Source organism: Camarhynchus parvulus, chromosome 2 (genome assembly GCF_901933205.1).
Source record: "Camarhynchus parvulus chromosome 2, STF_HiC, whole genome shotgun sequence".
Taxonomy (NCBI): Eukaryota; Metazoa; Chordata; class Aves; order Passeriformes; family Thraupidae; genus Camarhynchus; species Camarhynchus parvulus.
The window spans coordinates 43,725,038-43,739,082 of NC_044572.1; the positions used below are offsets into that span (position 1 = coordinate 43,725,038).

Consider the following 14,045-nt stretch of genomic DNA (forward strand, 5'->3'; position numbering starts at 1 on the left):
CTTTGGCTGTGCTGTTCTGAAGGAACCAGGGTAAGTTTGATCACTGCTGAGCTGTGTCCCTGAAGGGAATCAGGACACTTAGTTACTTTGCACAGTATCAAAGAGGAAGCTCAAGCTTATACTGTCACGTAGCATGCTAGCTGTCACCTTGTTACAGGGTTATTATAGGTTCTAAGGGGTTTTCAAAGGGGGAGATGTAGCTTTAAAATTACTAACTAAAATTACTAACCTAATTACTTTCAATTGTCTAGTGGCCTTATGGAGATATCTGTGGTATTTCTCCTGTTGGAAAAGGACAAGGAGCAGAATTTAATCTCACTTTTCGCAAAGGGAGTGGAAAAAAATCTGAGACCCTTAAGTTTTCCACAGAGCACAGAACAGAACTCCTTACAGAGGCACTGGTAAGATTTTTATTTTTATTTTTATTTTCTTCAAGCAAGCAGTAAGTACTCAGTTACCATTTGTGCTAGTGTATTATGCTTTCTTTCCCTGCATAAAAAGTAGGAAGGCTAGTTTTTTGATCTGTTATGTTAATGATCTTGATCTAGTGTCAGTTGGAGCAAGTACTGCATGATTTGTAAAGAGTGAGTAAAGGTTGAAATATTGAATATATTAACTGCAGTGGAATGGTGATCCTTCTGAGGAGGCTTAATATGAGTCTCATAAAACAGAGTCAGCTTAAATGTAGATTTTCTGGATAGATAGGTTGTCATATTTGCATTAATTGACTGTTAACTTTTTTAAAAACAGAGATTCAGGACAGACTTCTCAGAAGGAAAAATCACAGGACGGGTGAGTGTCTGGCTTACCTGCATCATGTGCCATTTAAGGAAATTATCTAAAGACTCAGATTTCTGCTTTGTTCATGTATTTTATGCTTGTGCTATATGTGCTACCTAAAATAGCTTTTGTGAATTTGGATCCGAAGTCTTTGAGAAGAGAAAATGGAGTTTGTTCAAAAGCAGTGGGAACCTCTTTACCAGTAGAATATTTGAGCTCACTTTTATTGGCCTGAGCCTTATACTTGTACATGGAATATGAGTGTTACTGTTGAAATACAGGGCTGAGCTATGTGGAGGTCTTATCTGGAGAGGAGAAAAACATTGATGCATGTTAGTCAATGTTTGCTTTACTTACTAATGAAATATTTTCTGCATAACATCCTGAACATTTGATGCTTCCTAAAAGGATTTCTATAAGTCAGATTACAGACAAGATTGGCATTTACAGAATTGTGGTAATACAGCAATAAGCAATGCAGTCTACAGAACTGGACTTTATATTTGTCTTTTGGTCATAGAAGATAGCACTTCAAGTGCTTGAAGTTACTTTAAGTAATTTAAAGTGTTTCATAGAATAAATCTTCAGTCATGAGCATAGTAACATGCTGGAATATGGGGATCCCCTTAGTCTTATTGTAGTTTAGAACAGATCTCTAACTTTTGCTGGCTAAAGTAAGTTTGTATTTGTAATGGAATGTGACTGCTGGAGATGAAAAATTTTCACTACAGTGACAAACTTACCTTAACTTGATTTAATTAGCTGAATAACAGCATTTGGTGTAAATGCTATTTCCTCATCTAACCACAATGTTCAGAAGTCTGTGAGTAGACCACCTTCTGCAACAAGAGAACTTAAACTTCCTTTGGGAGTGGCTGTTTTGGGATTATGTTCTTGCTTCAACATGAATTGTTTAAGCTGTGACCTCCTTGTCAGTTGTCAGCTACAGCTACTTCATAGTGTTCTTAATATACATAACAGCATTAAGGGAAATTATATGATTTTTTGAACTTACTAGCTAAGTAGAGAACTACTGCTGTGTAGTAAAGGAGTGTTCATAGATGTCTAAAAGTAGCTCTCCCTGCAGAGGTATAATTGCTATAAGCATCACTGGAGTGATACGAGGAAACCTGTTGTTCTGGAAGTGACTCCTGGAGGTATTGACCAAATTGATCCTGCAACAAATAAGGTCGTGTGCTCCTATGACTACAGAAATATTGAAGGCTTTGTTGATATTACTGGCTATCAGGGAGGCTTCTGTATCCTCTATGGAGGGTTTAGTAGATTGGTGAGTATTAAATCAAAATATCTTGGTATGGTTCTTAGGATATTTATAGCTGCATATTTAATAATGAAGCTTCAACATAGTTGGGGCATACAAGTATGTGCATCTTTGGGAGCCAGTTGTGGGGCCTCATTGCTTAGGGACAGATCCTAAAAGGAAAGGAAATTAGGTAAAACATTTGAGAGGGTATTGGTATGGGTTTGGTTATGGTTTTTGGTGTGGGGAGTTTTATGTGTGTGTGTATTGCATGTTTAAGAACTAGAAAGGGTGAGATATCTAGTTTTTTTAGGTAGTCAATATGAATGTAATGTGGATATGGAATTTCCTGTCATTTCTCAAATTTACATTAGTGTGTTACTAATCCCTAACTGATGTAGGGATTCAATTCAGAAATAGGTTGGTCAGTGATGCCATTGCCTCTTTAGACCTGTGATCTGATTACTTAGCAGCTTTGCTTGGGAAATATTGCAGTGTAATGTTGGTTCTAAAATCATGACATGTGTACTGTGTATTGTACTTCAAGAAGCTGAAAAGGATCTTTACATTATTAACCATAAATTAATTCCTAGGTATGGCTACCTCAGTCTCTACTAACAAAATAGGACTAGATGAGGGTTTCCATGTCTTTTGTATTGCAGCATGCTTCTCTTTGACATAAAATTAGCAACGTATACTTGATCCTCTAGAGCTGCCCTAACCTTGAAGATCACCAGTGGTAGCCCCAATTGCTTTCTCTGGGTCCTTACTCCTGCCAGGCTGTCAGGGTCTGTTGCCAAGGGTGGACAGGCAGGTCATGCAGATCATAATTTTAATGGCACACTAATATGTAACAGGGAATAGCTGCTATAGATTTTCTTTTTAAAGGCAAATGTAAAGTTAATAGTGGATCTCCTGTGTAATAAACACCTGTCTATACCATGCACTTAGCAAAGGCCAGTCCAGCTGCTGTGAACGTTCCCTACTGTTAGGTATATAGTGGAGGATTATTTCTAGAACTGTGATTTTCTTCATTGTGTCACCTGTTAATTGTTTTTCCTAACAAAATTTGCAGCACCTGTTTGCCTCTGAGCAGAGGGAGGAAATTATCAAGAGTGCAATAGACCATGCTGGCAACTTCATAGGCATCTCTCTGCGGATAAGGAAAGAATCCCTAGAATTTGAGCAGTACTTGAACCTTCGCTTTGGGAAGTACAGCAATGATGAATCTATAACGTCTTTAGCAGAGTTTGTTGTTCAAAAAATAACACCTAGGCACCTGGTAAGGCTGTCAGACTGAACATACTTGGTTCCTATTAAGTACTAAGTATTCTCTTTCCTAGCATGCCTCTCTCTTGTTTTACAAGGAACCTGTGAAAAGAATACTAGCTCTTACAGAAGCTTGCTTAGTTGAGAGGGATCCAGCTACGTACAATATTGCAACTTTGAAACCTTTAGGCGAGGTAAGGGGCATTCTTTCTCACTACCATTTCTTCAAATAAAGGCTCTAAAAGAGAGGAATTGATAGTATATGTAAGCCTTAATTTGTAGAGTAGCTAAATAACACGACTTCATGAATGGGATCCTTGTCCCTTATTTTCAGGTATTTGCAATAGTGTGTGACTGTGAAAACCCCCAGCTTTTCACCATTGAATTCATCAAAGGACAAATTCGAAAATACTCTTCAACAGAAAGGTAACTGGAGCTTCTGTGCATTACAGATTCAAATGGAAGTTACTACTGTAGCACTTTTAGTTCCTCAGCTTCTATAAATTCTGACCCTTGGGAGAGGTTAACTCAAAACCTTGCTGTTCTAGCAGTCTGCCGCTTACCAATCAAGGTTTGTTACAGGAACTAAATCTCTCCCATTTACCTTCATCCCAACTTTATAGAAATCTCTCCAGAAGCTTTCTGATTAACATGAAAGGGTGTTGGGCAGTTAGATACAGTGTGTTTCTCCTAAGCAATACAGTGCTGTGTATGCTGTACTTGGTTAAGTAGTATATCTGAAACAAGGGAAGAAAGCACAGTCTAAGTGATATGGAAATGTGAAGGCTGTGAACCCTTTGAGCTCTCTGCTTGAGACAGTCTTAGTTGATTCTATTTAAAACAGCCAACAGAACAGTCCCTGAGTGCACTTGCAGTTGTAATACAGTCTAATCCTGCTAAGTGAGGTTTTGCAGAAAGCACAGGGATGAATTGGCTAACAACATGTGTCGCTCATTAACAGATAATCTGGAATTGATCCCATTAGTGAAAGGCTGCAGCTGGCTATACTGGGTGTAAGTCAGCGCTCTCCTTACAGTGCATAAGGGAACGCTGAAAGTTAGTGGTTTCCTCCAGAGGTGTAGCTGTTGGCAGTAGCATTAGTAAGAGATTCCAGGTATTGCTGCCTTTCATGATGTGGTTTTTTTACCCCTGTTTCTCTTATAATTTGTTTCTTTGGCACCGCTTCTCTGATATAAATTGTATTTGTGTGTCATTGTCCCATCCCAGAGATTCTCTCCTGGCTAGCTTGCTGGATGGAGTGAGAGCCTCTGGTAATAGAGATGTCTGTGTGAAAATGACCTCCACACACAAAGGCCAGCGTTGGGGGTTACTCAGTATGCCTGTAGATGAAGAAGTAGAGAGCCTTCATCTGAAGTTTTTGGCTGCTCCTCCAAGTAAGCTAATGCTTCTTATGTGGGTTTATAGTGCTCTTTAAAGCATCCAAATATTGAGTCAGGTACTGTACACTTAACTTTTGATATGTCTCTTTCCAGATGGTAACTTTGCAGATGCTGTGTTCAGGTTCAATGCTAACATTTCCTACAGTGGAGTCCTACATGCAGTTACACAAGATGTAAGAATAGAGCCTTTACCCATCCTTTTAAGATGTTGCTAATGCAGAAAGAAATTAATGATTGTTATTTTTCAACCAGGGTCTCTTCTCAGAAAACAAGGAGAAGCTCATTAATAATGCCATAACAGCATTGCTCTCCCAAGAGGGAGATATTGCAGCATCTAATGCAGAGCTTGAAAGCCAATTCCAAGCAGTAAGACGACTAGTGGCTTCAAAAGCAGGCTTCCTTGCCTTTACTCAGCTTCCAAAGTAAGTGCAAAGTCTCTTCAAGCTTGGAAGTAGTAGATGAAGATAGGTCTTGAACTTTTGTTAGTAACTTAGGTCTAAAAGTGAGAAATGGAATTCCCTTCTGAAGAGGACTGTAAGACTCTGTAGATGATGGTTTTCAGTAGTATGAGGCTGCCACCAGACTTTTGTGCAAATTGAGAATCCCAGGTAATCATTTGCAAGGAAAGCTGATCCTTCCTGTGCTAAATACTCTGTCTTGAGGCAAATACAGTTTAATAATTTTCCTAGTGGAAAAGTTTTTAACGTGTACCTTCATCTGTCCTTGAAGTAGGCAGTTCTTCAGTCTCAAAGTATGCTGATGTCATTGCTATCGTCAGTTCAACACAAGATAAAATGGTGTTAGGAGGTTGTACTTCTGTAGTATGTACAGAGTGCTTGGAGTTTGTCTTAAGTAACTTAAGGAAGCAGAGAAATTGTCTATTTTCTGAAAATGAAAGATTCTTTGAAATATTTCTGACTAGGAAATATAGAGGAGCTATTATATAGAGAATGACAGGAAGAGTAACAAAAGGAGTTCGTCTGAGACTTACAAATTACAGTTTCACTATAAATAGTATCCTGTAACTACACAGATACATCTTTATTTTGATGAATAGGCTTGGCACGTTAACAGTGAAGTCAATATTTTCCTACCAGGAGTCTCAAATTTATGAAAATATCAAAGTACTGGCTTGCTAAATGCAATGGGAGCAGACCCCTCTTGGCCACTGATTAGATTTAATCTTAATTTTAAGATTTTAGTTTCTTTTCTGATCTTAGTGGTTTTGCTTCCCTTTCAAAAGATTTCGAGAACGATTAGGAGTGAAGGTTGTGAAAGCTCTCAAAAGGAACAATGATGGAGTAACCCATGCCTCTATTGACATGCTGTGTGCTCTTATGTGTGTAAGTATTAAATTTCAGTTTCTTTCACTTTGGAATATGTGAACTTCAGGCTACTGAAAGATGTTGAAATCGGGACTGCCATTCAACTTGCAGTGTGTTCAGACATGGAATGACTTGTTTTACAGTGATTTCTTGCTGAACTTGAACTGAACTTTTTGCGTGTAGAGAGAGTGGCTTTTGGATTACAGCTGTTAAGAACTGAGGGTTGAAATGTTCCTGTGTAGTGAATACTTCTTTTTTTTATAGCCCATGCATGATGACTATGACTTGAGGCAGGAGCAGTTGAACAAAGCTTCCCTTCTTTCTTCAAAGAAGTTTCTAGAAAATCTACTAGAGAAATTCAATTCCCATGTGGTAAGTCAAATTTTGGAAACAGATTTAAGCTTCTTTAAGTGCCTTTCCTAATTTCAATGAAAATGCTTTTATCATGGTGAGATTTATCTTTGAATGTATTTGCACCTACAATTGAAAATACAGCTTTTTCTGGCACTGAAGTTTGTTCTAATTAAGATTGGATCTTGACAGGTTAGGACATAGCTGTCAATACCACAGATTTTGAATGTCCTGCAACAAATGTTTGCATGTTTAATGTGAAAACTAGATGTTTCTTTTAAGTAAAAGAATAGTGTAAACTCGAATTTGTGGGATTAAACTAGATAAAAGTATTTTGAGTCTCTAATATGCTTTAAAAACCAAGTATTTACCAGGGTAGTGCCATACTCAGAGTAATGGAATATTTTAAACCCATAGGTTTCTTTAAGACTATTTTAATGCTATGACAGGCAAGAGCACCTTCAGCATCATGAATACTCTCGGACCACTATATCTGAGTTACATACCTGTCTTCCTAATTTCAGGATCATGGGACAGGTGCCCTAGTAATTAGTTCACTTCTGGACTTCCTGACATTTGCCCTATGTGCTCCATATAGTGAGACTACTGAGGGGCAGCAGTTTGACATGTTGTTGGAAATGGTGGCATCTAATGGAAGAACACTATTTAAGCTCTTTCAGGTAAGATTTACTTTTCACTATTATTAGAGGCTTCAGGTAATCAGTGAACATGAAATTTGTCTTGTTTTACTGAAAGATGGATTTGGCTTCAGCTGATTAATGTGCCTAAATCTTTTCTATCTTGGTGAATGTTTTAGTAGCTTATTATTTTGCCTTCAGATATCAGATTGAGGTGATTATTCTATAGTGAATGATATGCCAAATCATTGTAGAATAGACTGCCTAGGACCTGTTTCCAGAAATACAGTAAAATAGCACTTGGACTTTAGGATAGATTTAACAGATACACAGATCTTCCCCTGATTGGCAACTTTTCTGCCTTTTTGTTTTTTTCTCAGTAAATGAGAGTTAAGAGTCAGAAAACAAGAGTAACATCCTCTTCAGTAGTAAACCTGTAAGGATTGTAGCATTTTTAGCTAAAATGTTAATGCCTTCTTACTGTAAAAATAGTATTTTCTTCTGCTTTTGATTAGTGTCAGCTGCTTTCCTCAGCATTATTTCAGCTTCTCTGGTATATACTGCTGCTCAGTGCCAGGAATTCTGTCTGGGTGTTGCATGAGAGATGCTTGTTCAAAGATATAGGGTAGGAACTCTTCTTAAGGCTAGCTTTCATCTAAGTGAATTGGAGGTAGAACAGCCGTGTACATTAGTTAAGGAAACTGAATCACAGATGATCTAATCTTCAGTTTTTGCACTTAGATAATTTTTTTGTAAACATTCTGTTCTAGCACCCTTCCATGGCAATTGTGAAAGGAGCAGGTTTGGTGATGAAGGCAATAATAGAGGTGAGATTTTATCAATGCTAGCTGGGATAGCATGCAAAATATGTATTGTCTATTTTGGAAGTGCAATTGCTTACCAAGAGAAGTTTGTTATATTAGCTTCTCAAAGTGGGGAGCGGGGAGGGGGAAGTTGGAAGTGAGGAACAGAGCACCTGCTTAATTGTGAGTGGTTTAATATAGCAACTTGCTTTGTCTTACACTTGGGGGTTTGGAAAGCATGTGAGTTGGGACATTAGGTAGTGCCTTGCATGTCTTCATACTGCAGTCAAGATTTGGCTGTAAATGTTGTACGTAGCTCAGCCACATACCTCAGAGCCGCCAGACTTCTGCATGTTGGAGGGTACTTCAAGGAGGAAAGGTCCTATTTCCTGGGATGCATTGCCAGATGGAATGCGACTGGGATTAGTAAGCAGTAGTGTCCCAGAGCAGGCTAGTGATGTCAGCCTCCGTTCGTTCTTGCTTTGGCTTTGAGTTTCCATACCACATAATGTATGGGCCAAATCCATACTTTTCAAGGGTTGCTCATGATTGTTGCAGGGTGACCTTGCTAACTGACTCTTGACATTTCCTGGGTTGAAATTCAGGGCTTAAGTTAGTGCCTCATTGTATCACAATGGCTTATGCATCTGAAATCCATCTAGTACTTTCTTGGAATGGAAGTGAATGAACACTTGAAATAGAGGTATTCCAAATCTTCACGTTTCCATCAATGCACCTGATAATGTTAGTTGAAAGTTACTATGTTGTTTATTAAAAGTCCTGTAATTTAGATGAGTAAAAGTGCTGCAAAAGCTTTTTCTTATTCATTGCAACTAATGTGTCTTGATTGAGTGGCAGTCTTACCCATGTAGCTGTCTAAACTGAACAGCAGCCGTTAATCTTAAGTGGTTACTGTCGGCAAAAGTCAAGCAACAAGCAGTTATGTGTGGCTGCCATTCTCTGTTTAATCCTAATTTATAATTGCAGTGTGAAATTGTTTCTGCTACTACAACCTCCTGATGTATGATGGGAGACAGGCATCCTGCCCTCTTCAGTTACTGTCCTCATAGACGTAACTACCAGTTATCTGGTCCATAGCTTTACTACAGCATTGAGCAGTTGCTGTTGAGAACTTTCACTTAAAACCTATCATACTCTAGCTTCTGGTTTTTGAATATTAGTTGGTATAATTGATGGTCAAGAAGGCCTTGGAAATTTAGACTGAGATAAAAGCAGCTTAACTAAGATTCTTTCCTTAGTAATCATCTTGCCCTATTTCCAAAGGAAGGAGACAAAGAGATTGCTACCAAAATGCAAGATCTTGCCCTCAGTGAAGGTGCCTTACCTCGTCACTTGCACACTGCTATGTTTACAATAAGCACAGATCAGAGGATGCTTACAAATAGGTATGTCCATCTCACTTGATATATCATGTTTAAAAAAAAAACTAAGTAATGGCTTAGCAAACATTGGGAGGTCAAGGAAGAAAAGCTGCAGTTCTTCAGGAGAATATTTTCTTTAGCAGCTGGTATGTTTTAGTAGGACAAGCTTCAGCTGAGATTGCAGCAACTTAATAAACCCTTGATTATTTTTTTGTTAAGGTGGATTTGGGTTGGTTACTTTTTAATGGCTAAAGTTTTGATTTTTATTTCTTTTAATTCATGGAAAGAAAAGGCAAGTAGAATGTTTGAAACTTGTAAAAAGTTTCAACTTATACTGTACAACTGTATAAAAATGGATGTGCACATCTCAGACATCTTGCATGCAGTTAGGATCACCCATCCTATCTGAGAGAGAAGTTTCCTCACAGAAGTTATTCCCTGAAACAACAATTAGTAGAACTTGTGATCTCTGAGAGTATGCTGTGGAGGATGAGTGATGATTCAGTTAATTCCACCCAAATACAAGATTATAGAAGCTTTAGCTGTGAATTGCTTAAGTGGTTAGAGTTGCTAAGGAATGTAGGGACAAGTGGAGCTTGTTGCCGCTGTGTGTCATCCAGGAGACAGTGGGTATGAAACCATCTGTCATGCTAGTTCTGTTTGGTGCTACTACTTACAATGTGCTTGTAGCAATGCTTCAGTTCAGTGCAGTAGAATCCTAGTGACAAATGTTGGCAGAAGGCATCAGTTGGCATAGAAGGCAGGCTCCCAGAAAGGATTTTCTAGTCAATAACTGGTATTAAGAATTTCAAGTAGAGCATGTTCTTGATGGCTTCTAGCCTCTTAAGTTTAGCTGTAAGTTAAGGTTGGCTGGATAAACTTACACTTGGTTATTAGATGTTTCTGCTCTATTGCTCAAGTGTTCTTTGAGGTCTAGATCAAAAAGCATGTGCTGCTGCTGTTCCACTAACTTCACTGGAACTTCTTAGAGGCAACACTTTAAAGCATGCTAAGCATATCCTTGAACAATGTAATGCTTTGTGCTCGTACTCACTCAAGAGCACGAAGCTCTTGCTCACCTTCATTTCATCAGCATGGTAAGAGTGACAGTTTAGTGGTTTAAAAGTCTGTTTAAAGTACTAACTTGCAGTTTGTTAATTTCAATGGCTTTTTCAGGCAGTTAAGTAGACATTTGGTTGGCCTCTGGACAGCTGAGAACAAAACTGCTATGAATTTGTTGAAACGTATTTTGGTAAGTAAAAACAAAATATGGAGTAGCAAAAAAATAAAATATGAAAGCTTGCAGTATCAAAGTTGGGACAGTCTATGTAGTAAACATATTCCCTTTTCCCTTCAAGGGGAAGGTCTTGCCTGGGAGATCAGCAGTCTGGCATCTGCTAATTAAAGGATATTGATGAGGTTCAAAGCGTCTCATACTCTAAAAATTTTGTTACTTTCTTGACACTTTTTAAGATACTTTGACAAAAAACTTTAAAATAAGGTGTCTTCTTTTTCTTGATTTAAGGGGGGGACATGCTGTAAGCGTGTCTCTAATGCTTTCTTCTGCCAATAAGAAACTAAGGTATCAGGAGTTCTGTCCATGCTTTCATGCCTTGCCTGTCCAACTTTGTTTGCTTGTAACTTGGTTAAATCTATATGTTGTTAGTTCATATGCTGATCGTTCATATGTTTTCACCCTTACAGCCTCCTGAATGCTTCTTGCTTAAGTTACTTCAGTGAAGTTAGTTCAATAAATAGTGTTGTAAGAAATTATCCTATCTGTTAAATTACTAGCTTTTACTTTCAAAATAGCAGTTCCTTCATTTTTGGCAGAGCAAGCTGTCCTCATCTTGAACACTATCTTATGGAAAGCTTAGTCAAAAAAGACTGTCTCATCTCTAATGTCACATGTAACATTTAGTCCATATCAGAGGATATGGATGGATTCTAGTATTATTCATCTCTCTCAGTATTGCCCTGGGATCAACTCTTTTCTTCCTGCATTCTTTAGGTGCATTAAGTGCTGCTTTAAGAAATGGGATATAGCCAAGAGTTCTGCTGCACTGAAGCCAATAATAAGTCTCTGTTAAGCAATTCTGCTGAGATGGTGGCATTTTACTACTCACAGCAAAAAAAAAAAGCTGGAACTTTACATACCTACTTTAGAATAGAATATAAATTGAAATCCCTGATTTAAAGAAATTGTGTTATTACCTGAAGTGTTGGTTTCTGTTAATTAGCCACGTGTGTGTTTATACTGGTTTTAAATGTTTTTAGCCACCAGGTTTGCTGGCATACCTTGACAGTGCTGATCCCGTTCCTGAAAAAGATGCTGATAGAATGCATGTTAGAGATAACTTAAAAATCGCAACTGTAAGTAATTGTAGTTTTCTTTCCTATTCCATTATATAGATATATTGTCTTAGTGACTTTTGTAATACAGATGCTTGACTGCTGCATTGACCTGCAGCAAAGATAACCCACAACTAAGTAATTGGTTTTATTCTGCAGGATCAGTATGGCAAGTTCAATAAAGTACCAGAGTGGCAGAGACTGGCTGGAAAAGCTGCAAAAGAAGTTGAAAAATTTGCCAAAGAGAAGGTGGATCTAGTCTTGATGCACTGGAGAGATCGAATGGGCATAGCTCAAAAAGAGGTAAAAGTATTTGAAAGTCTTTGTTAGAGTAACTTGACTAAGTCACAATTGAGTGTCAGAACACACACTGAAATAGTAGAGAAGTGTTGTGATTTGAGAGTTCTCCTTCCTTTTAGCAAACTCTTTAGCGCTTACTATTCTTGGGTTAGAAATAGGATCCAGGGAGAATGTAAATCAGGCAAATTAATTCCTTCAGCATATGTATTAGGCTTTAGCCAACTGTATCAAACTGCAGTGCAGCTTGTATGCATTTCTTGTAAGATGATTATACGGGAGAAAATTCCTTGAAATGTGGCAAAACCAGTTTTTGAGGTGTATTTAAAAGAAATGGAATATGCTTTGCATTCAAAATTATGTACTTCACACCAGTGATATTTTAGCTATGGAACCTTCTTGAAGAATCATAGAATAACCTGGGTTGGAAGGGACCTTAGGCATCATCTAGTCCTATTTCCCCTGCCATGGACATCACCTTAGGATTCACTTGAATATAGGTATCTCAGTGCTTAAAGGGCAACACAAGACTGTACCTAAGGTCAGTGATTAAGACTGAAGTCATAAATATCTGTTTTGGTATTCTGATATTGTAAGAGGAGAGCTTAAGTGTTGCTTGAGTGTGTTGGTCTCCTTTTTCTTTTAGTTTAATTGCCATGTTCGAAATGACAAATTCTTTTGATTACGAGGTGTTTCCCTTAACTTTCTTTACTATATTGACTAAGCTTGTTTTTATGCATTCTGGAAGTGAAACAGTCTGTTGTGCATGCAAAGAAGGATGAAAAGCACAATGCAGAGTATTGAAAATGCCTGTCTTTGTACTTGTTCTGATATAGCAATAATTTTTCATTTACGAAAATCTAACTCAGGTTTGATGTAGAATGTGCTGCAGAAGTTTGACAGTAATATTTGTGAAATAATGGTGAATTAGGTTCAAAACAGGAGAAATGAAAAAATGTGAAAAACAGTGGAAGGTCAAATTGCATTTTAAACAACTTGTCTAGATACTGAGTTTAAAGAGTCATTTTTCTGTGTGGAGTTCTGAGCTGTATAATTTCACAGCAAATGTGTGCAAGTGTAGCTTGGAAGATGTAGTAGCAAGTTTGGGGTTACCGCTTTAAATTACTTCAGTGACTCTGGGGTGTTAAATGTATTTTTCTTTTTCTTCCAATTTTTCTTCATAATCAGGACAGAAACAATATGGTGAGTCTGTATATCTCTTGTCACTTGTGTGGACTCTGTTGCTCAGACTTCTGCTTGCATGTGATACCTCATGTAGATGATAATAGTGATTTCATGCTTCATCAAAATAGGGAATCTTTCAGTGACCAAGTCAGGCTTGGTTTTATTTTTGTGACTTCCTCTAGTTCTTTCCTTTGAAGGGCAAAACATTTTTCATGTGAGTTTTCACCTCCATCAGCTTTGGAGTTGATGAATACCTATGGTGGTGGGAATTAAGGTTTTCTCAGGAGTAACTTGCTTCTAAACCAATGATGCGTCAAACAGCTGAAAGTTTCTCTGGCATGATTTAACTTGGTGCAAATAACACTTGTGAAAGTCTGTGGCTACTACTCACTAGAAAAGGAGACATTAATAATGAGGCTTAACTTAGTATGGTTTTTGAAGGAGTGTAAAAAATATAGCCTTTTATTTTAAAAGGGGAAAAATGGGAGACATCTGCCTCTACTGACTCATGAAATTTGGTTATTTTGCAGAACATGATTCAAAAACCAGTGATATTAAGGAAACGGCGCCAAAGGATAAAAATAGAAGCAAACTGGGATCTCTTTTATTACAGGTGAAAATACTAAAGTTAATACAGGTTTTTATCTGGCTGGATATTTTTGTTAATATCTTCTGAGTCTCTGTGACTTGGAATTTCTGCCTGCCTTGAAACAGTGCAAGTGTTTTGTAACAGCTACTTACTGAAAACCCCCTAAGCTATACTTAAGGATTTTGCTTGTGTTTAGGCAAAGGAGGAATTTAGAAAGATTCTGAAATATCAAACTACATAATTTTTTCCCTTTAACCAAAAGGAAGAGTAAATAACAAACTGCAGGTGCAAATCTGCATGGTACTGAAGGCCAAGTGAAGTAGCACTGGAAAGTATTGTAGTTTGATGGTACCTGTAAGCTACTCAAGATGTTGCAACTTGAACTGGAACAAACATGAGCTTAAAGCAGGGCA

The 14,045-nt window shown here is 37.8% G+C and overlaps 1 protein-coding gene across 2 annotated transcripts in view; it reads left to right on the plus strand.

The window, feature by feature from the left end:
• Nucleotides 1-14,045, plus strand: part of DNAJC13 (DnaJ heat shock protein family (Hsp40) member C13) — a 56,304-nt gene that overhangs the window by 11,988 nt on the left and 30,271 nt on the right. The window contains exons 4-22 of one of the 2 annotated variants that reach the window (XM_030969871.1): nucleotides 252-401; nucleotides 751-792; nucleotides 1,868-2,068; nucleotides 3,117-3,323; nucleotides 3,409-3,504; nucleotides 3,645-3,736; nucleotides 4,538-4,704; nucleotides 4,804-4,883; nucleotides 4,963-5,132; nucleotides 5,954-6,053; nucleotides 6,300-6,407; nucleotides 6,911-7,066; nucleotides 7,795-7,851; nucleotides 9,112-9,233; nucleotides 10,386-10,461; nucleotides 11,487-11,582; nucleotides 11,721-11,864; nucleotides 13,047-13,061; nucleotides 13,574-13,656. In XM_030969871.1, coding sequence (XP_030825731.1) covers nucleotides 252-401; nucleotides 751-792; nucleotides 1,868-2,068; nucleotides 3,117-3,323; nucleotides 3,409-3,504; nucleotides 3,645-3,736; nucleotides 4,538-4,704; nucleotides 4,804-4,883; nucleotides 4,963-5,132; nucleotides 5,954-6,053; nucleotides 6,300-6,407; nucleotides 6,911-7,066; nucleotides 7,795-7,851; nucleotides 9,112-9,233; nucleotides 10,386-10,461; nucleotides 11,487-11,582; nucleotides 11,721-11,864; nucleotides 13,047-13,061; nucleotides 13,574-13,656 — 2,162 coding nt within the window. The remainder of the gene's footprint in view (nucleotides 1-251; nucleotides 402-750; nucleotides 793-1,867; nucleotides 2,069-3,116; nucleotides 3,324-3,408; nucleotides 3,505-3,644; nucleotides 3,737-4,537; nucleotides 4,705-4,803; nucleotides 4,884-4,962; nucleotides 5,133-5,953; nucleotides 6,054-6,299; nucleotides 6,408-6,910; nucleotides 7,067-7,794; nucleotides 7,852-9,111; nucleotides 9,234-10,385; nucleotides 10,462-11,486; nucleotides 11,583-11,720; nucleotides 11,865-13,046; nucleotides 13,062-13,573; nucleotides 13,657-14,045) is intronic. The other variant, XM_030969876.1, reaches the window with a different exon arrangement.